The 22,580-nt window shown below is 47.0% G+C and overlaps 1 protein-coding gene across 1 annotated transcript; it reads left to right on the top strand.

Moving 5' to 3' along the window:
• The first annotated feature begins 2 nt into the window (after nt 1-2).
• Nucleotides 3-10,372, top strand: MFAP3 (microfibril associated protein 3). Its single transcript, XM_082490100.1, has 3 exons — nt 3-71; nt 4,477-4,932; nt 6,294-10,372. The coding sequence occupies exons 2-3, from the start codon at nt 4,653-4,655 to the stop codon at nt 7,037-7,039; spliced, it is 1,026 nt and encodes a 341-aa protein (XP_082346226.1). The 5' UTR covers nt 3-71; nt 4,477-4,652; the 3' UTR covers nt 7,040-10,372.
• Nucleotides 10,373-22,580: the final 12,208 nt, after the last annotated feature.

Genomic DNA, 22,580 nt, shown 5'->3' with positions numbered 1-22,580 from the left:
GGCGGCGGAGCCGGTGGCGGCGTCGGTGCGCGGCGGAACGGGCCGAGCCGAGCCCGGCCATTCTCCTGCCGGTGAGAGCGGCGTACGTCTAACCTCACGGCGTTACGGTGACGTCAGGTTTTACCTGGTGACGTCACACTCGGGGGAAACGGCGCAGCGGCGCGCAGGCCCTCCGCGCCCTCCCCGCTGCTGCGGGAGGCGTCGGGGGCCTGTGGTTTACCTCGCTGTTTTGGCATGGAAGTGCTGCCCGGGGGGGAGGGGGGCGGTATTCTGACGTGACGTCATGCCCGCTTGACGTCATGCCCATGAAGACTGGACTGCAGGGGGGGGGGTGGGGGGGTGGATGTCCGGGGTGTTTCCCGCTGCCTTGAGCGGCGCGGCCTGAGCGGGGTTTTTCCACGAGCGAAGCCGGGCGCCCGTGGGGCCGGGGCTGCTGGGGACAGGGTTGCCGTTCTGGGGAGTTTTGTCCCTGAGCGTTTTTAGCCAATGGGGGGGGGGGGGGGGGAGAAGCGTGTTTTCACCTGCAGCCGATCCCGTGCCCTTCGTGAGTTACCCCGTGACGTGTCAGGCAGCCACGGCACCACGTACACGGCAGGACACCACGTCCCGTGAGGCAGCGCCCGCGGGCGAGGAGGGCGCTGGGCTCCTGGAGATTTGCTCCCGCCGTTGGTGTTGGGGCTGGGGGTGCAGCCGCTCCCCCCACGGGGCCTTCGCTGGCACCGGCAGAGGGTGAACCCTCCCTGCAGCCTCTCCCGCACTGGGAACACGTCTCTTGTCAACACCGCACCATCTATTTTCATAAACTTCCTGGGAGTTAATGTCTTCAGGGCTTGTCCACACGCGGCTCTCTGATTTGAAAAAGGGTCAGAGGGGCATCGCGGGATGGTCACAGCCACCTTATTTCTGCAAGACATTATGCTGCGGGTAGGAAGGTGCACTCTGTGCAAAAGCGATGCATTTAGATCTATTTAGTGCGTGTTATTATCAATTAGCTTGTTGGAAATGCCAAAAGACATTTGCACGTCATGTGCCAGGAGTGGCAGTCGGTCAGAGCAGTCTGTGGTCTGTCAGGTGTGTCTCAGTTTATTGCTTTGCTTTTCTCCAGGTATGAAATGATGTTATGAGCAGTGAATGTAAAGCCATATAACTTGCAACCTCTTGGGCCTCAATTTTGCAGTGCCTTATAAATGTGTGTGATTTTAAGTACTGTCAGGACTTCCATTGACCTCAGTGGGACTACTTATAGTGCTCTAAGTTAAACACAGATACACTTTTTCAGGATAAGAGCCAAAGATGACTCATACAAGTGTATGCATCACAGATTTTTATCTTTCCACCGTTATTTGTTGTTACAACTTATGGTTCAATAAAGGTTAAATATGTTGAGCTGAACTTCAGGTTCAGTTGTAAAATAGCCAGTTTCTGTTCTGCATATTTCATCTTGCTTGGGCTTAATGCTTTCTTGAAGAATTGTGGTGTTGGCACTGCTCACTCTTTATCCTTTTTGGATCCTTTATCAGCTCCAGCAGCTGTTTTGCATAAGTGTGATGGTTGAAGAATACGGTTTTCGCAAATCATTTTATTTTTCCCAGCACTCGGCAGTGAGAGATCATTGTCTGCTTAGCAATAATGGCTTTTCCAAAAGAGAAATGTGACAAACAATTTCTAATAAATCAGACCTCGAAGAGTTTAATAGTAAAATTCAATGACCCGTCACCAATGTTTTATACATTAGGCAAGCTCAGTGCAAATATAGTGGAGAGCATATGCAATTACTGAAGATAATTATCTTATTCTTATGAGGAAAAATATTGCTGAGTATTTCTTGTGTTAAATAATTGACTGAGGTTCCTAATGTCATTTGAGGAGGAGTGTCAGAGACACTCAGAAATCTAACAATTTAAATTTAATAATTTAAAATTATAATCACACAGGCAAAGTAGACGAGGTACTGGAATTATTCTCTAATAAATCTAAGACGTTATTAGTTGGGAGGTTATTGTTTTGGAATACTGGAAGTTATTCTGTGCATTTGATTCGATACTGAAGATGAGGGTTTGTCTCCACTGCGGAGCTGTCATGAGTTGTAACTGCATCATGCTGTGAAGTCGAGTCCCAATGCATGCGAGAGCCATTAAGTGCAGTGGCATTTTTAACTGAAGGCTGCTGGGTCGTGAAGCGATGTGCGACCATGGCGCCTCACTTGCTAGAGCAAGCTGTGACTGACGCTCAAATGGCAACACTGGCAATCCAAATGTCAGTGGTCCGCAAATTGCTAACTATCCACAGCCTGCCTTTAAGAAATCTGCACAAGGTTACCAAGTTGTCAGCAGCCTTCTGAAGGCTCCAAAACCCTCAGAAAATACTAGGGGGCTAAAAAAGGAAGGCTAAAACCACTCCTTCAAACAGAATATTAGTTGTTGATCAGTTAATCAGTATTGGGATTTTTTCAGACCTGTGCAGTTGATGTGGCTGGGATACTCTTCTCCAGAGGCGGCAGGACTCAATAGCACTTTCCCTAAAGTGTGACTGGTGGAAAACAGGAAAGAAAGAGGCTTTGGTACTTTTTTAACTGTTTAGCTGTGGGAAAGTAGCTTCTTCAGCACAATGCTATAATTGAGTTCTCAGTGCTGGTCTCATCTTAAATGAGCAGACAAGAGGCACAATAGAAAAAAGAGTGGGTCCAATTCAAAAAAAAAAAAAAAACCCAAACAAAAAAGAGGGCAGATGAAGGGATTGCGGTTTACAGGGAAACAAGCGGAGGGCCTGTTTTCCAGTTGCTGTTGCAGGATTCAGGGGGTGAGTTGGTTAGTCAAGCTTGAAGGAGAGTTGGACACAGCTGTCTTCATTGCCTTCTTTGTCAAACTGATTTTGGTAATAGCCGCAACAGAAATGGGTCAGATAAACGTTTCCCATCAGATGTCAAGTCTGGAATCTGGTTTGACCTCTGACAAATTATCTTTAACTGAAAAAAATGCCACCTGGGTAGTGTGTTATCAGCAAGTTCCTGAATACACTTATTTTTTTTTCTGCTGAAAAGACGATTAGTACAAATCACCTGTATTTATTTATATTGAAGTATTTTTCATAAGTGATAAGATTTCTGCCTGCTGTAGGCAGTGTTAACTAGTGATTCTGGATGGGCTAGAAGTGTCTGCATTATTTATTGAGGAAAAGTATTCCTTTGTATTGTGTTATTTATGAAATTCAACTCTACTAGCATTTGTTATTGGTAGAAGGCAAGATGATAAGTTTGAAGTCATACAGTCGATGGGATGAAGTGAGATATTCTTTAAGATAACATTTTGGCTTGTGGCTTCTGTGCTTTGTAAATTGTTTTTTAGGGCTCTGATGCAGTCTAGATGGAATCGTAACTTCAGGGAACGCATATTGGATTAGAAATTTTATTGGGTCAGGCTTCCAGGAAAATTGGTTACAGATATTCTCTTATCAGTGTCGTCGCATTTTGTTACAAGTTGGTTTTATTCTGACCTTTAAAAAAGAAAATTCCTTGTGAGCAAAAAAAAATATAAAATTAAAGGCTGTATCCTCATGTCTTAAAAATATCTTTTGTGCACAATAATTTGAAGTGTGTGAAATCTGTCCCTTGACAAAACAAATTTTCAAATTGCAGTGAAATATGGGGCAGAATTTGGGTAGAGAAGATGATGAACAAGGTATAACCACTGAGATGTGGCAGCATAAGCAAAACATTTTCAATAGGAACTTATTGTAAAATAAACAAGAAAAAAAGAGGCGGAGTTATAAAATGCAACATCAACAAGAGAGATTGCAAAAAAGGAAGTATATTAAGACATCAGTGCCCTGATATTCAGAAAGGGACTTCCTCTCTGTGACTCTAGATAACTGCCAAGAGAGTTTTCCCACACAAGAAACTGTAAGCATATTATATAGTATTTAGACATCTAACACTGACCGTGCCTCTAAAATTAAGTAGTAAATGTATAAATGCTAGAAATCAGATGTGTGCATGCTTTGGGTTTTTTCTAGATGCGAAATGAAAGACTGGCTTTAGAAAATCAGGGCTTAAAAGCACTGATATTGCTGGGGAGGGAAGCAGAAATGATATCATCTTTCTTGCTTTTCTTCCTCTATTAAAGAAAGCACTTTTTCTCCATTAATAAATTCAGAATCCACTTTCTGTCCCTAAAGATAGTTATGCATTTCGAGTAGCTGAACAATTTGTTCTTTTTTTTAAAACCTTTTTCCCCTTAATGATTATTGTTCCTGAGATTATTTATTTGGATAGGAAGATGAACATCTAGAGGACTGAAGGTTGTGCTAATGCTGCCTTACCCTTGTTTCATTACTGTGTTCTCAGCAAAGCTTTGATTTGGAACCTCTCAGCTGACAGTTTATATTATGCTAATCAAAATCTGTTTACTGGAAATGAAATTTGAATATGCCGTAAGCTTGCTGTCATTAATAAACTTAATTCTTTTCTTTTTTTTCCAGTTAGATTTCCAGTTTCCACTTCTGACGGTCTTGAAAGTGCATTTGGATCCAAGACATTTTCTATCACTGAACAAATCAAGAGCCTCCTCTCCTATCTCAAAGCAATACAGACAGCTTAATATCATATGACCTCATTTCTCCAAATTAAATGAAAAAAGATCTTTCTCTAGCTTTCCATGAAGCTCAGCTATTGCCTGTTAATTTTGACTGTTAGTGCTGATCTTTCAATTGGATTTACACTGGAAAATGTAGCTTCTAATGGGACAGTTGCTCTTGGGGCTTTCAATACATCTCTTCATACAGTGTTTCAAGCTTTAGTAAGTTCTCCAGCACACCATGATATCATAGCCAAAGAGGGAACCAGTATTTTAATTGAATGTAAACTGAACATCAGCCAGTATGAATATATTCTTTGGTATAACTCCAGAGGACACCTGCTTGAACAGAAAGATGAAGGTGAGCTTTCCTGCTGTTTTCTATCCTTCAGTATTCCCCTTTTATACAGTATCTGAAAAACTCTGGGACTTTATTATCATTTTCTCTTCCCATCCTCCCATTTTTACTGTTGGGAGGTAAAGAGAGAGCAAGACAAAGCCCTTTGCCCTCTGGCATGGGCCATGAGAATTACATCTGAGTTCTCCCTCCCTAGCCCATCCGTCCTGCTACAGTGACCCACAGAATCATTTCGTTCAAGAGGTATCACAGTATTCAAAAGAAATGAATCTGCGTCCTACCAGATACTAACTGATGTTTTTATTTTGTATTACTCTGGTTGATATTCTATTTTTCCAAACACATGAATTAAAATCCTCCACAACTTGTGCCTTTTGCAGCTGGCAATCAGTGCTTTAATTTTGTTACAGGATTTTTTTAAAGCATGGGGTAACTATTACAATTATTTTCTAGTTTATGCACCAGCGAGACCGTGGAAACTAACACAATTTGTGATGGCCAACAATGAAATACATGCTATTTAACCTTTTTGTACAGAGGGAGAATATATTTTCCTAGCCATTGGCTCATATACTTCTGTCCCTGTAGTTTTTAATTTTCAAAAAATAATGTCTTTTAGAGATGCGTGTGGTTTTTCTCTACTCTATTAGTATTAATAAAGGTCGTCGAGCTAATTGATAGGATCTTCTCGGAGGCCATCTTTCTGCCTTAAGTATTCAGTAGCCTCCTTGTAGCTAGAATGCCATCTGGCGATTAGTTCAAAGTAGAGTAATTAGAGGAATGAGTTATGAAAACAGTTTTCCCCCTGAGTTATAAATGCCTAGGAAATACTGTATAAAGCTAGCTTCTTGTATTGATTTCTTTTTACATCAGTTTTGTATATCAGCACTGCATGCTCAGCAGAAAACTGTGTCTCAAGAAAATCCTGGGTTCTTTTGCCAGCGGAGCCATTTACAGACTCTGGTCTTTTTCATGGGTTGCTTGACTTTTGACTCTGAACGTATAGAAAATTAGGCTTTATAGAAGACAGTCTTTCAGCATAGTGTTACACAGTGGGTGAGAAGCACTAGTTAAGAATTCAGTTCCCTGTCAGAAAGCACACAGAAAACTGCAGATGAGAGAAAGCAGTAGAACCAGAGTAGCAAGTGCACAAAATAATTTACCATTAAGCAGTAAGATTGCTACCTGGTTTATGGCTTTCTGTATCAGAAGCATGAAAAGGAAATTTCCATCCTTGGTGTACTGTTTGTATTATTAGGCTAGGAACGGGCTGCTATCTCCTGTTGATGGAGTAAACAGTATGTGTCTAGTTTACCAAGTTATTTTTATTTCATTAGCTCAGTCTGTTTCTTTTGAATCTCCAGGTGGACGGTGGAGGATTGCTGATAATTCCCTTAACATCACAAAGGTCAGCTTTGCTGATCGGGGGCGATACACGTGTGCAGCTGTTAATCATAATGACACCTTGTATTACACAGTCACCCTGAGGGTTATCTTCACCTCAGGAGACATGAGTATCTACTACATGATTGTGTGCCTCGTTGCCTTTGCTATCACCCTCATTTTAAACATAACCCGTCTGTGCATGATGAGCAGTCACCTCCGCAAAACAGAGAAGGCTATCAATGAGTTCTTCAGGACGGAAGGGGCCGAGAAACTTCAGAAGGCTTTTGAGATAGCCAAGCGTATCCCTATCATTACATCTGCCAAAACACTGGAGTTAGCCAAAGTCACTCAATTTAAGACCATGGAGTTTGCTCGGTACATTGAAGAGCTTGCCAGAAGCATTCCCCTTCCACCACTGATCCTTAACTGCAGGGCGTTCATGGAGGAGATCTTTGAGGCTGTGCGAGTTGATGATCCCGATGAAGTTGGTGAGGAGGAAAAACAGACCCAAGCCTGTGGTACCCAAGCTGCAATATACCCCAGCAACCCAGAGATCAAGCGCAGCGATTCACCGGCCGGGGATTCAGATGATGGGTCCATGAATGAGCAAGGTCAAGAGATAGCTGTTCAGGTGTCCATTCACCCGCAGTCAGAAGTGCAGAGCATTGACACTGTTTCTCATGACAGCTGCCAGTTTGCGCCTTCTGAGGAAGGCAACTGCTGAGTCCAGCAATAGCTGTTGTGAAGGAAGCAGAGTTGACCCTGGGATACTGCAAGAAAGGGGTCTGCAAACAAGCTGCCTCAGTCCCATATGCACAAGAGTTATCCAAATTGCAAAGTGCCAGAACTGCTACTGAAATCTGTATTTTCTGTCAGTGTTGATCTAATGATTTTAAGTCTGTTAGAGAAGGCCATTTGGAATATTGTGCAGTGGCTTTTCTTTTTAAAGCAACCTTGCTATACTTAAAATATTTACCAAACAGGAATTCTTTGTCCTTGGCAGCTTCTGATACTTCTGATGTGTATCAAAAGTGGCCAAGCTGAGCAGTACAACTTGCAATAAGACCTTTTCCAAAAAGTGGAGCCGGAATTCCTTTGAGTCAGTGTTGTTGTCCTGATGAGTTGTGTGCTCTTTTTTCGATTGCCTCTTGGTGCGTGTAGCCCATCAGAACCATGGTGAGCTTGAACAAATCTGTTTTGTGTCGTGTGCTTCTCTGTTGCTATCAAAACGTACTGTACTTAGGAAAAAGCATAGTACCAGGATCTGCTGTTGGATTAAACGAATTGTTGCAGTTTCAAAGCAGCTTAGAGAACAACCAGGGGGTCTCAGTTTTCCATGCGTCTGCAGGAAACTTGTTTGTACTCTAGTGTGCGGAGAGGAAATTGTTACAACGCTTGTCACTTAAACGTGGTGCTGATTGCCAAAGCGCCTTACCCTGGTTCTGTCTTAGAGAATGGAGCAGTAACAGCACTGCTGGCACTGTCTTTCTTTCAACTTTGCTGTTTCACTTACTATAGAAAATCCAAAGTTTTATATTGTATTTGTTATTGTTGTGAAAAAAGAATGACAGTAATAAGTAGTGGCATATTTTAAAAATGAATTCATCTACAGATCAGGTGTCTCAGGCACTTCTCTCTGAACAGCATTATGATAAAGGAGATGAAAAGTAGTGACGCTCACTTTGCTCTGGCTAGTACTTTCAGAGGCAGTTGAAGAGAGAGTGGGTAGCAGAGGGGCTTGCTGATCTGTTTGCCAGCCGCTGTTTGCAGGAGTGGAGTAACTTGCTGAAGGTGCCCTGTCTCATCCGCTGAAGAGGGGTGACAGAAGGGAGAGGTGCAGGTGCTGACATGCATGAACACATAAGTACTTCACCAAGGATATCCGGCATGGCTTCCTCAGCTGTAGAGATCCAGCCTCAAGGAATCAGAGTGCAGATGAGAATCTAGTTTCTTCTTTCACTCTTTGGTGCTGATTTTTTTTCTCCTTAACATTTGTAAGTTGTATCACTTAAATAGCATTTTATATCCTGTTGAGATTTAGTAGATGTAAGGCTTGTAAGCACTCTACAAATTAATTTCTTACAACTACTGGAAGCATATTGCCATATAATTTTAACAACTTGGCAACAGAGCACCATTTAATTTCCCACAACTCTTTTTTCTTTCCTTATTATTACAGAAATGTCAGTTGAACAAGTGATTCTGGACTGCTGCTCAGGATTCTTAAGAGGATATGACATTACATTTACATGAGTAGAGATGGAAAACAAGCAGGCACAGTGGTAATAGCTGGGTGGGGCCATCTGTTGTAATGCATGCTCATAAAAAAGCATCTGAACAAATTATATTTATCATTTCATATCAGAGAATGGGAAACGGAAGCATCTATTACCATTTTAAACTACCTTCTGAGGAAAGTTCTGCAGTCGGCTGCCAGTAAATGCAGCCTTGTTGGCTTTGGCTTGTCAGGCGAGAGTGGTGTTTGTCAGGAAGGATGGTGCTAGCCTTGGTTATAGTAGCGTTCCCACCAGGTTGCAGCCATTTCCAAGACTGTAGCAAACTTTATCTGTTTCAGGAGAATAAAGCTTTCTGTAGACACTTACAGTAGCTACTGCCCTCAACAGTGACTTCATTTTTGCTTCCATACTTCGGTGGCGCTTTATGTCCAGGTGAAAAGTTTGTATAGTTTTGTGTAACCTGTCTGTTTTCTTTATGTTTTTTGAGGTCATAAGTGTTAAAAGATACTCTTGTGGATCAATGCCTAGTTCTCTTAGAAGCCCTGCTAAGATGCTGCTGGCTTCACTTCTGTACTACAGCGAGCTCTGCAGGTTTGTTGCACATGTATGAGTAGAGATTTGGGGGTTTGCACCATTTTGGATGTCCTAGTTGAAATAGGTAAAGGCTACAAGAGAGAATGATATGTTTTAATCTCCGTTGTGCCACAAGCCATCAGGATTGTACCTGCATCTGCCTTTTTTTCCCCGTAAACAGCTCTCTCTGCTTCTGTAAAACCGTTGCATTATATGCGGCAGTAGCATCTTGGACATTTTGCCCCTAAATACATATGCAATGTAGAGATGCAGCTGCAAAATCAAAGCTCCATTTAATTGCTTCCTAAGAAGCAGTTATGCAATCGTGATTGACAGATGTCTCAGCAGAAGTGGCAGCTTACAGGCAGCAGAATGACACTAGAGGTGTGTCAGATGGATGTCAGGAGAGCAGTTTCTAGATTAATTCAATCTGTTCTTTGATTTTTATACTTTACTTACATGGCTCCGAGTTCTTACTAAGCACAGTTACTCGGTGTCTTCGTGTGTCCTGTTGCTGGTGGAGAGGAAAAAATGATTATGCATAAAGGTCCTCAAAAAGGCAACTTCAGTGTCAATTGCTGGATAGTAAAGCTAAGAGTTTTGCTGAACTATTACAGTATTTTGTTCAGTAAATTAATTTCATTCCTAGGAAGGAGGCTGTTTTGTAAGGATTTCAGTAAATCAGGAGTACTTATTAAATGTAGGAACTGATCCTACTCCCAGTGAATTCAATTAGAGCAAACTTGAAGCCCATGTGTGTTTTACAAACAATATTACGGGATTTTTATGCATCTGAAAGCAAGGATAATGGTGATGTTATACTGTAAATGCAATTTCCAGAGAATGAAACCTGACACTGGTTTCCAAACAACTTGTGAACTATTCTTGTTATCCTGATGTATGCACTTAAATTTGTTTGCTGCGTCTAATTGAACATTAACATCAAAAGTTGATGTAAACATCAGTGTTTCTCTCTTAACTTTTTGTAGGACAAGGAGAGTCTACAGTGGTTTCCTTGCTTTAAACTAAATTCTTTGACAATCACAAGGCTATTTTTCCCTTCTTTGTGACTTATTTTTATTTTAAATAATGTTAAATCTACTTGTTATCCAAGAGTACCTAAAACTAACTTTGTAGTGGTTATTTGTATTACCTGGATTGTAATGTAACTGTTTAATGTAATCACATAGGATTTCATACTTTCATAAAATGAATTGGTAGATTTGCAAAATAAATTAAAAACAAAAGCCTCATTTTGTTAGGGTTTTCTTTTTTATCAGTAAGGGGTGATGAGTGCCTGTCTGTCCGAGGTTAAATAGCAGCTGTGTTCTGCTAAGCAGAAGGTTGTTAGCCAGCCTGACAAAGGTTGGTGGGATATCCAGTTATCTGCTAGACCATTCCTGCTATGACATCTTTGGGTCTGTCATTTTTTATGTCTCGAAGTCCCCAGCAGCATCTGTAATAATTGTTACCAGCTACATAAACAAATGGTAACAAACCTGAAATGGTTTCAGGGAGGCCTATGCGTTCTCCTTGATTTCACTTTTGCAAGCTAATAGGGCGATTGTGAAGTGCAGTGACCATCAGCCACAAACCTGTATTTTCTGTTCTTACCTTTTTCACAGGATTGTACTATTCTATATTGCAATCACCTCTTTTTTTTTTTAATCCTCCTCAAACCCAAGTGTATTTGGACACAACTTATCACCTAAAAGGCAACACGGCACAAATGTGGAGTATTTAAAGCCTTCAAGTGACCAAGTCTGTGTTGCTGTTTTTCCAGTGAGTTGCTGAGATGGCATAAAGAAATTTCCACTCCTGCGCCAAGGGAAGGTTGTGGGCTGCTCTCACTCTGCATCCCTAGAGCTGGAGGAGATGTAGGTCTGACTTTACCCTTGCTGTTTGCAAGCCAGCAGTTTATTAAATTACATGGGGAGGGAATAACATCCCCTGGAGTGCTGTGCTAAGCATACTGAGAGTGGGAAGAAGGGGACCATCCCACCTCATTTCAGTGACCAGGCTTGGGTTCCTGATCCCTTTGCAATCAATTCAGAGTATTAAACTCTACCAGGGCATGATCCCAAGCCCCTAAGCAAGGCACTTACCTGTCACCACTGGTTGGACTGGGAAGCTGTATTTCCCATGTGAGCATCTGATATTGCGTGATAATGGATGTCTTCTGTATGGGCATGTCTTTCAGCCCTGGATGCCAGCCTGGAGCACAGAGAAAAAGTGCCCCTACTTAAGTTTTAACTGCAATCCCCCCCACCCCAAACATAAACAATCCAGCTTGCTGAGAAACCCTCTATAATATAGTCAGTGGGGTTGGGCAAGTGTGAATGAAAGCAGACTTCATCTGCATTGTTTTTAAAGAATAGTCTCTGGTTGCCAGTCTCTGCACAAGGCAGATAATAGAATTAAAGCTGAATCTTGGGGATTTTCCCATGAGAATCAGCTGCTTAAAGAAGAATTATTGGACCCATACTCCTCAGGCTAGGTCAATGTTCAGTCAGCATCTGCTTTCTATCTCCATGTTACGAGATACGCATGAATGATAACAGTTCAGTTTCTTAAAGCTCCTGTAATCTGACTCTTCATGATCCTATCCACAGTGTACAAACTCATCTGCATGAATTTAAAGCACTTTTCCAGTTGGGTAACAACAGATCATTGAAAAGGGAGCTGCATTAAGGATGGTTGTACTTTAATTTTAGGTGTGCTCCTTAAAAAATATGTTTTTTCTTAATGTTGCAGCACTTGTCCTGTGAGTCAAGTCTCCTGCCGGAGACAGGCAGTGGAGACACCACCGTGTCATTCAACTCAGGCAAGTTACAGCTTTATCGACTTCCATTCAGCCAGGTCATTTCACACCAGCTGGGTCTCTCTCCTCTTCGTGTTTTTTTATTGTATAGCAGCTCATTCAGATGTCTCCAAATACTGCCAGCTTTTTTGCACGTGGAAAGGAGAATTACGCCATCACTCAAAAAAAAAAATATTGTTTTGCTAGATGTTCAAATATCAAAAAAGCCCAAAAAGCTGGAAAGTTACGCTTTATCCCTGGTAAGACAGTGCCTATTCTTTGGTCACGCCTGGCTGCCAATGATCATAATAATACTGAGCAATTAGGCCTTTCATTTTCATTAGGCTAATTAATTGTTTGCACAGTGCCCTGAATATGGAATCATTTTCCTTTGGAAAGAATAAAAGGATTGGAATGGCTTCATCCCAAGTTGCTCAGAACGTATTTTATTTATTTTATGGGAGAAAAATTCTCTCTCACCCCAAATGCAAACCATATACTTGAGTGTTAATGCCTGCGCTGGGACGTTTACATGAGCAGAGATGCACACAGATTATACATATGTCCATCCATCTGCCTCCACATTCCATATGGTATCTGGGGCTTCTGCTGCATGTCAATGAGTCTGCAAAGAGGCTGGAGTCGTCGTCGCGTGTGTGCCGCCAGTTTTGTATGTCAGCCGTTGTCAGAAGCTGGAAGAGTGATGAACACGTCCCCTCGGAGATCAGCTGTCCACGGCACAGACGTGTGCCAAAGGCAGCACTGCTGTAATTATGAGCGCTGTATTGCGATAGCACTCGGAGGGCAGAGCACCGGGGTGGATAAACAACTGGAGACTGGCTCAAGAGGTTTATGCTCTAAGTAAATCAAAGGCAAATGAAACCTGGGCTAGGATTTCGTGAAGAAGGGTACCCAGTGGATACAACATTGCAGAGGCTATCGGTAGCTCTTTTTTATGTGCATCCTATTCAGTGCCTCTTTGTGCTACCAAATTAGTAAATATATATTTCATATTAAATCGTTCCAAGTATAATACAAGCTTGCAGAAAGCCAATTCAGTGAAAAGTGAGGGGACATAGTCAGCTTTAAGTTTAAGGGAGAGGCTGCTGTCACACAAACTTCCAGTGAAGTAATTGGAGGTGGCGAGCCGGAGTTCCCCTTGCCTTTCCTTCCCGCCGCCTCTGGTGTAAGGCCTGTGATGGGCCATCTGCAAGAGCTGAAAGTGAAAATTGTGTCCCATGCTACTTTCTCGTCCTCTGAAGATCAGAGCACTGAGAACAGCCCTGGGTTAGAAGGGAGCATGAGAGGGCACCCAGGACATGCTCTCAGCCGCAGACGTCCTGGCAGAGATGTTGCACCTCCCAGGCAGTCTGTTCTCCTGCTAAACTATGCTGACTACTGGAAAGAATTCCCTAACATCTGCCCCTAAGCATCTCTACACTCATCACCCATCTCGTCCTAGCCGTGCCTACTGTTGCTGCGTCTCAGCCCAAATCAGGGCCACCCCAAACACTCAGGAAAGGAATCAGATGGGGAGAGAAAGCAGGGCCATACTTGGCTTTATGTGCCTGCCATGTCTGAAGAGGTTGTACTGTGTGCAGGCTAAGGCTGCAGAATTTAACTGAAAGTTGAACTTCTTTTGTTTATTTAATGCCTGGATGTCTGAGTGCTGCTTCTTGGGCTTTGGACCTTCCTGCTGTCTAACTGTGCTAGGTCTTGCAAGTGTCCCTGACATGAGTGCTGGCAGGCAACAGTCCCTGCCCCTATTCACGTCAAATGAGTAAATCCAGTATCTTGGTTGCAGCATTCTTGCGATAGCTTCCTACATATACGTGGTAGGGATGGAAAGCAGCCACTGCAAAGAAGATGAGCATGTCCCACCATTATCTCAAGAGATTTTCAGCCTTTCATTTACTTTCCCTCCTTCGTGCCTCCTCTTCACTTTCCTTCATGGTAAACATTCTGCCTGGTCAATGAGAGAATCCCAAGTTTTCATTTTTCTTTCTTTTTTTTTTTTCTTTTGTGAATTTTTCTCAAGCTCAGCTCTCCTAAATAATGACTAGGGAGGAGGACAAGAACAGACACAAAGGAGTTTGGACAACTGTCCTAAATTAGAGGATGGGTTCGCTTTGGAAATCCTATATGCATCACACTCTGTTATAGAGAGTTTGCTTTAACAGCAAATCTCTTGCAGCAGGGTGTCACTTCACTTCCATACATTACTTGAAATGCTTTATTAATTTGATGACCTCGTGGGCTCTCAGAAAAAGCCATTTATCAGTGTTTTGAGGAAAGAAAACTCCTCTGAGCTAAAGGGACTGTTTTGTTGCTCAGATTTATTGCTTGGCTGACTTAATTCACCATTCAAACATGATGATTTTTAGCTGCTGGGCAGTGGCCCTTTCAATGTTGAAACTAATTAACTGCTAGAACTTTTTTAGTAAGGCTGTTTTCTTACTCTTGGGCTTGTTTTTAATGCACAGCAATAAAAGCAAACACGATCCCTGAAACACAGGTTGCATGGATACGGTATCAGCACAGACACAGCACCCTGTTGAATGACTTCGTGTTACAAAGAAAGTAAAGCTGCCGGCTGTCCCTGTTGTCGACGTGACACTATACAAAGGTAAGATGAGAAAGGAGACAACATCTGAAGACAGAAGACAGGAGGGATGCCAGAATCATGACAAAGCCAGAGCTCAGAGGATAGCAAGAGAGGTCTCCAGTATACAGCTAGGGATCCACAGCCATCCACAATCTGAGCTATGGACTTACTGGCAGGTGGAGGTCAATGGCGATGCAGCCGGGGGGTCCCTGCACCTCCCTCCCCTTCCCTCATCCCTGCCGCTGCTCTTGCAGCCTATACTTCTGAAAGAACTGTGTACTCCATAGCTCGGACAGATCATAAGGACTGCGGTGCCTGCTGTCAGGACCTTGTCAGAACCTTGCGTGGGAGGAGAAGGAAGGGAGAGGGGGGGCGCTGGTTGTCAGGATGAATCGGGCTGCAGGAAGTTAAGCCACTGGTTGTTATAAGGGAATTCTGCTCATCAAAATATTTTCTGGGAAAAGTTTATAACCCCTGCGATATTTCACAGTGATGTCTGAAGAAGGCATAAACAGGTCTAGTAGCTCAAGCGCAGATAAATTGTGTCTGTTGTACTCCTCCCTACAGTGTTTTTGTGAAGCACTGCTGCCCTGCTCCTTGCTCTGAGTCCATAGGTGCAAATGAAATATAAATCACAGCTCTTAGCTGAAAGCAGGGAATCCCTCGCTGGCTCCAGCGAGCTCCCCATCTGTCTTTGTTCCTGACAGTTTGATTACCTTTATCATCATCTTTAAATGCAGAGCTGCAAATACCATTAGTGGTCAATAAAGAATGGCAATTCTTCCTCACATACCTCAACCACAGTGTCCTCCTCGACTGGCAGCAAGGAGCACGTGCCAGCCATCTTTCTCCTATGAATTTGGGCTGGGAGTCTCAGCCCTGGCTGTCAATTCACCTCCACTTGATTGTCTTCTTCCCTGCATTTCATTTCAGATGTCTCCAGGATTTCCAGCCTTCTTCTGAAGCTTCATGGTCTATTTGCTCATCCCTGGAGCACAGGAGTATAGAGGAACATCCCTGGGTGTGTGATCCAGGAAATCTCATGTCACTCGACTTGCTCTGAACAAAGAGGAAAATGCAGAGGCCCAGCTGCATCTGGGAGAGAAGAGACCTCTGCTTCCCACGAGGGAAGAGACCTCTGCTTCCCACAGATGCTGGTGGAGCTCACCTTGCCTTGGCCAGCTAGGCAGGAGCTCCAAAAGGATCATGAGGTTTTATGTCTGCTAATTCTCTAGGTGAAGTAAGAGGACAGTTGGTGGAGGTTTGTCATGGATGGGGGTTGAATAAGAGAAAACAGAATTTGCTGGTCAGGAGAGTCTAAAATAGCATCTTGAGATATGTTGTACCGATCAGCTGCCCCATCTCTTACCTCTCAGCCAGAGCATGTTCCAGCATCCCCTGGCCTGGAAAGGTGGCCTTAGAGGTAGGACAGGACACAGTCAGGGTGTGAGGGGGACAGTGCTGAGGGCTGAGCATGACCCCGTGGATGTACAAGGTGTGGGGACAATGGGGCAGACCAGTTCCCTTTGATCCCTGACATTTCTCTGTGCACCAGTGAAGCCACCCCTGGAAAGAATCACACATCTGGTCCATGTGTGTTATCATGTGCCAGCTGTTCCTGCTGGTCTCTCCCTGCCTGTGAACACCAGTGCTTTGCTTCCCATCAAACTGTTCTTGAAGCGACGCAGGAAAGTGCCGGACGTATCTTTGCTGCCGCTCTCATCTCGGCAGCCCAAGGCTTTTGGTTTGTTTAGCTGAAAGGGAGCCTGGGTCAAGGTTTCTGTGTGCCAAGCTGAATGCAAACAGCAAGAACACACAGGTGAGCTCCGAGCCAGGATCTGAGCTGACAGCAGCACTGGCAGGAGGGGCAGTTCCATGCCGGGGACCAGGGCAAGGCGGGTAGTGAAGGGGGATGCTGGTGGTGGACGGGATGGGACGCCGTGGGGTCCCTCTCGTGCAGCCCCAGCTGGTTGCTGGGTGGTGGGGGCACATCACAGCCAGGCAGCAGCCCCCAAGGCAGGGCTGGGCAGGAGCTCCTCGCCTGGAGCCCCGCACAAGCCCCGAGGCGTCTGCGGTACCGCTAGAGGCAGCTCTTGTTTTGAGCATGGAGAAAGCAAAGCACCCGGGCGCTCGCAGGCACCGAGCTGCAGCCCAGGGACTGAGCTGCAGGCAGGAGGGATGGGGCTGCTCCTGCCATCCCTGGGACACGGCTCTTCCTCCGCTGATGGCCCCCAGCCCCTCACGGCAGCCCACCCGGGGTCCGACACCCTGTTCAGCAGCGGCTCTTCTCCATGGTGGCAAATACAGTGTGTTAAAGCCTGGGTGGGCGAGGGAACCCCCAGCACCGCGCCGGCCAGCCTGGACCCAGGCAAGAAAGGGTTGTAGGGGACATGGGAGTCTCAGGGGGCTGAAGCCTGGTACCTGGGAGCCGCGATGGCCGAGGGAGGAGGCTGGAGTGAGACACAGACACACACACACACACCCCATTCTGCCTACACCGAGAGCAATTCCCAGCCACCGGCATCCTGCAGCAGGAGGCCAGGAGATAAAAGCCAGCGAGGAAAGGATTTGATTTGTCCTTCTTTCTTTGTAGATTAACAGATCCAGCTCTGACTGAGGGATTTAGTGATTACAGTGACTTAATTGCATGGGGGAAACATTTCCTAGCAATTACTTATGCGTCCGGCTTGGCTCGCTGGGTGTTTTCCTTCACACCGCAGACGGCAGGGACAGCCCTCGCATGGCACACTGCCCCGGTGCTCGGGGACACAGCCGGGCCCAGGGAAGGGCAGTCGCAGCCTGGGTGGCACACACGGCTGCCCCCGCGCTCTGGCCAGCCCTTTAGGACAAGCCCTGCCGGATGGATGCTGCCTGCGGTTGCGCTCCTGCCTGCTGCGTGCCCTGGGGAGCCCCAGGGGGGCCGGATCCACTCGCCCACCCTCCGCTTGGTGCAGGCAGCACAGGCAGCGCAGGCAGCCAGGCAAGCCCTCAGTGGCCGGGGAGGTCCTCGGCAGCCACCCACCCCTCTCTGTTGCACCGGGGCTCAGCCTGGGTGATTTCCAGCATTGCTCTTTTCATTTCAGTGCAGCAGGAGAGGAGGCTTACGGTCGCCTTAAAGGAATAAACGATGCATAAAAATATTTGATCAATTAAGCTGAACGATTTGGCAAGCGCAGACTCCCGCTGTACCCATCCTCCTCACAATTGCCTCATTATCCAGCCCTAAATCAAGCTGTCACAGCTTTTTTTGGCTTTGGGAGGGAGAGGGAGGGAGGAAAAGAGGGAGTTGCCTTCCAGCGTTCACCTCCAAAACAGAAAACCCTCTCCCCGAGTGGGGAGCGGGGCAGTGAGTCACTGAGAGCGTGTGTGTCCCCCACCTTCCCCCGCCACCCCCTCGCCGCTCGCTCGCTCGCGATCTGCCTGCGCTGCTGCTCCTCGTTAATTTGATGGCGGAGCAGGGAACGGAGACATGATCGCAGCAGCCGGAGGAAGGGCTGCGTTAGCCGGCATGGGTCTGTGTGGAGGCTGCGGGGCTCCACGCCAGCTCTGCCCAGGGTTGGGGGGTGTCTTCTCGCTGCTGTCCCCAAAGTCGATGGCTCAGTCACTCGCTGCTCACCGGGAAGCATCCCGGGAAGGGGAGACGTTTCACCAGCAAGGCAGGAAGGTGGTCCAGGGAGGGGGTCGCCACTCTTCCCAGTTGCCAAAATGAAGAGAGCTCAGATCCTGCTTGTTTCCACCCATGCCACGTGCGACGAGTGTCTGGAGATCCTCTTCTTGCCTTAGCTGCATCAAAGGACCTCTGGAGCCCCATACCAATGCCCCCCCCCCCGCACCCCCCCGCACTGATCAGCCTCTTTTCACTGGGAAACCATGAGGGGATTGCACCAAGAGGCTCTTGATATGAGCAGGTCCCAGAGGGACTCTGTGTGTGTGCACGTGAGTCCCAGACACCAGGCACGGAGTCCTTCACTGTTCATTAGTCAAGAGAGAAGCAAAATCTGTCTCTCCGGGAGCCTCGGTGTTTCACAGGCCCTGGAGAAATCACCTGAGGACCTGCTTCTTGCATCCTTAGGACAACAGAGCATCCCTTGCCCTGCATGCAGGGGATCCCTTCTCAGGAAGGGTCCCCCTCACCCTCTGCCCTCCCTCAGCTGCACCCCGGATGCTGTGCCAGATCCGTCTGACTCTCTGAAGACCAAGTCTGCTAAATGAATTTGGAGCCAGACCCGTCGATTCGCTCTTCTGGGAGAGTGAAACACCTGCAAACTCATCTGTTCATGGGAGCAGAGCCAGGCAGCCAGAGCATCCTTGTTACACAGCAGAGACAGCCCAAACCAGACCCTTCCATCTGAGAAAACCTTCAACCCAAGAAGAAAAAGAGGGGGCCGTGTGGTATAAACACAAGCACTTGCATACAAAATTGCTCTGTCTGGAGTTAATGAAAAACGTGTGTTTTTTTCCTCTCGGCACCACCCCAGCAGGCAGGGCAGGGCAGGGATGCTGGCTCTGGCAGGCAGGCTGGGACCTTGCTGGTCCCCAGGACCTGCTGCGCTGCTGGGGCCGCCGGCAGTTCGTCTCGGCGCTGGGTCGCTGATGCCGCAGTGACAGCTCGCATGGGTGGCATGTTCAATCCGCACTGTTTAGTTTCCGTGCCTTTTTAACACTGTCAAAACATGAGACGCTCCCGCTGCTTTCTCAACCTTGCTAATTGGCTGCAAAGAGCAGATTTCTGTTCAAATTGCAGCTACTTTTGAACTTCGGACTCGCCTTTAAAATCCAATTCCTACGAGTTTTTTCTCCCCCCACCCCACTCTTCCCAAGCACGGCTCTGCTCCAGCTTGCAGAGCTGTGAAGCAGCATGAGAAGCAACTCATTCTCGCAGCCCTCCTTGGAGGACCGAGGGCAGGTCGCACACCCCTCAGGGATACCACAAGGGGTTTTCTGCTCCTGTGCTGGTCACCCCGGGCTCCCCCAGCCTCTGGGACCTCTGGAAATAGAGGACTGGAGAGCCCATGTCCACCCATCACCCGGAGCCTGCAAGTGAGACCCTCTCTGGGGAGCATCTCTTGGGCTGAACCTCCAGCCGCGGTGCCTCCAGCCTTTCCCACTCCAGCCTCGTGGTATTCCCTTCTCCCTACTCCAGTGACTGTTCATTCCCCCCGACAAGCCTCTTTGATGGCATGGGTGCGGGATAACGCCATGTGCTGGGTGCTGAGTGAAGCACCTGCATGAGTCACAGCAATAACTGCGCTCTCTGCCTGTCCTCCACCCACGCCCCAGCTCAGTCACCTCTGCAGTTCGGGATTTTTTTCAGTCTGTTTTCCAGCTCTGCCGAAGCCAGTAACAGTTTGATCTGCACAGCGGGGCTGGAGCCTTCCTGAGAGCGCACGCCTGGCAGGCTCTGGTTTTCCTTAGATGAGGCCAAACAGGAGCTCTGGAAAAGCCTGACTGAATCCAGCGGCAGCCAGAGAAGGGCTGGTGAGCTGGGACATCTCCAGGCTCAAACTGCGATCTCCTCCAGGGAGACTGGGAAAACCACGTTACAAGACTGGTCCAGGCACAGGCCCTCGGCAGAAACGATGCAGGGAGGAATGGGGGATCTGGGCAAAGCCCCCTCACCCCTCTCTGGTCACCCCTGAGCCTGCACTAATAAACACCCAGGAGATGTCCACGTGTGCAATGCCAGCAGGACGAGCCCACCAGGATGGCACCTGCACTAACACACACACACGCACAGCTGAAGCTCTTGCCAAGGAAAACAGCCTGAGACTTGCGAGGAGCTACTTGCCAGAGCAGAAAAGGTTCATCTCCAGCACATCCTTTGCTCAACAGATGTGTTGCAGGTCCCGCTAAGATGTAAGGAGACTGGCCAAGAGTCCTCGATGTGTGTAGGTGGGCTCAGCTCCATTAGCCATCATTAATTAGACAAGATTATTTTCATTAACTCAAGAAATCTGGATTTTAGACTCGAAGACGAGCTATATGGGCACAAAAGCCACCTGAACGCTTTCTTACATCACCTCTTGCGAATGCAGTGACCACCGTGAGCCACAAAATGAGCCTGCTGCTAGGCAGGAGGCACTGCCGGAGGCAGCCGTGGCCTGATCCAGCGCTGGAGGCTGCTGGGCATGGGGGAGGAGGAGCTGGACTTGCATGAAAAATCAAGGCAAAAGCCCACTCAGTGGGAGTAGTTGGAGTAACAATTTGGGTCTTCTACATTACATGATGATTTCAGATCACAGATGGAACTATCCAAGAGAGGCATCTTGTAAATCACACAGTCTGTGGTTTTTCCCCTTTTTCCCTGCTGCGTTACGATGGAAAATTGCCGCCGGTGTTTCCAAAAGCCATGAAATACCGTGCAGGCCCTGGCAAGTTCATGTCCAGCTGAGGCAAACTCCACTCCGGCTCGCTCCTTGCCTTCGAAAAGGTCACCAAACCCACAGCTGCATTTTGCTGAGTGTAATTTGCACCTTTCCCCCGGCTCATTTGGCTGCTCTGATGCCTTTCGCACCAGCACTGATTCAGAATTGTTCTCCTGCCAGCCTTGCACCCCTTGGACACAACTGCAACCAGTGGATTTCTGATAGGAAACGGGGAAACTGGCATGGGCAGGCAGCTGGGAGAGAAACAAAAAGCCATTTTTTATATGATTCTCCAATAAAAAGAGAAAAGACAGGGGCTTTGCTAAAAGTTGCCGTGCTGTCCCCAGCAAGAGAAGATGCTTGGGGCCCGAAGATCTTTGCTGCTGCCTCCCTCCACGGCAGGGGGGAAAAAGCATGGCGAGCGCTGTGGCACAGACACCGGGCGGCACTTGGTGCCGCGGCTCTGCCTTCGAAACCACCTTCTCCACCTGTGCTCAGCCTCAGCACCGCAGTGGTAAATTATCACCGTCCTTTCCCCAGTGCTGCCCCGGCTGCCCTCGCACCCCTCCCCATGCCTGGGGGCTGCCCTGGTTTACCCGCCGGGCTCGGGGCGAACGTCGTGCCATCGACTGGGAGCAGCAGCATCTTTGTGCTGCAGCCCAGGACACGCTGGAGTCCAGGATGTGGCCCCTTGATTACCCTGGAGCTATGCTAATGGCTTTCTATTTTAATTACATGGAAGTCTAAACGTGCTGCAGGGTCTGGCTAATTCTGCACAGCACAGAGGCCTATGCATCACCCGGCAGCTTATTTTTTTTGCATAATAAAGGTAAAGTGACACTGGGGACGTGTCTTTTACTGTCCGACGTCAGCCGCCTGCAGGTCCGGAGAGCTGCGAGCGGGAGGGGAGAGGGAGGGAAGGCAGGCAAAATAAACAGATAAATCCCTGGAACATATGGCTTGTGCTCGGTATCTTTACGCATGAGGCACCCCACTTAATAAAAGTTTAGGATGGAAAAGCCAAATAAAATTGATAATCTGCCCAGGGAGGGTGATTCAGATGAAGTAAGCACATTACAAGGGGGTGACTGATTTACAGTTTTCTTCTATTTGCAGTTTTATGACTATTACAGTTATTCTTGTGAATATAATTCATTACCACGCTATTATTCCCAGAAGTGAAAATCAAAGGTTTATCAGCCGACATTGGCAAGCATGAAATACTGCCCCAACGCGCAGCTCTACACTGGAATCAAACCTCAAAACCAACGGAGGAGGCAGGAGCCGAGTGCTCACCTCTCCCCATCCCCAGGTCCCCTCCTGGGGATGCAGGCAGGGGCAGGCAGCTCAAAACCAGCAGCATCTCCCAGCCGGGCAGGGAGGAGGCGATGAACCATACTGGCATCCACACAACCGGGGTCTCATCCTCCAAAAGATGATGAACACAGGAGTGGGAAAGTGAGGGTGGTTCAGTTATTTGGGATACATGTGTGTGTGTTGGCGGGCAGCCCTGGGGCGGGCGCAGGCAGCGGGGAGATACAGGAGTCAGGTACCAAAAGGGGGTCAGACACGCTGCCTCTACCGGGGCCACGACACCCTCCCAGGTGTGGGTTTGGGCACAGCATCTCGCGGCGCTGTGAGGTGCTGGTGGGGCAGGGTGATGGGTTCCAAACCAAGAGAACGTG

This window comes from Vanellus vanellus (genome assembly GCF_965231255.1).
Source record: "Vanellus vanellus genome assembly, chromosome: 13".
In the NCBI taxonomy this organism is placed as follows: Eukaryota; Metazoa; Chordata; class Aves; order Charadriiformes; family Charadriidae; genus Vanellus; species Vanellus vanellus.
This window is presented reverse-complemented; position numbering and strand designations above follow the sequence as displayed.

Bases quoted from the DNA above. Each gene is read 5' to 3' on its own strand.
- MFAP3 (XM_082490100.1), top strand. From the start codon at position 4,653: ATGAAGCTCAGCTATTGCCTGTTAATTTTGACTGTTAGTGCTGATCTT. The intron at 4,933-6,293 runs GTGAGCTTTCCT...TTGAATCTCCAG, and splicing joins GCTTGAACAGAAAGATGAAG to GTGGACGGTGGAGGATTGCT.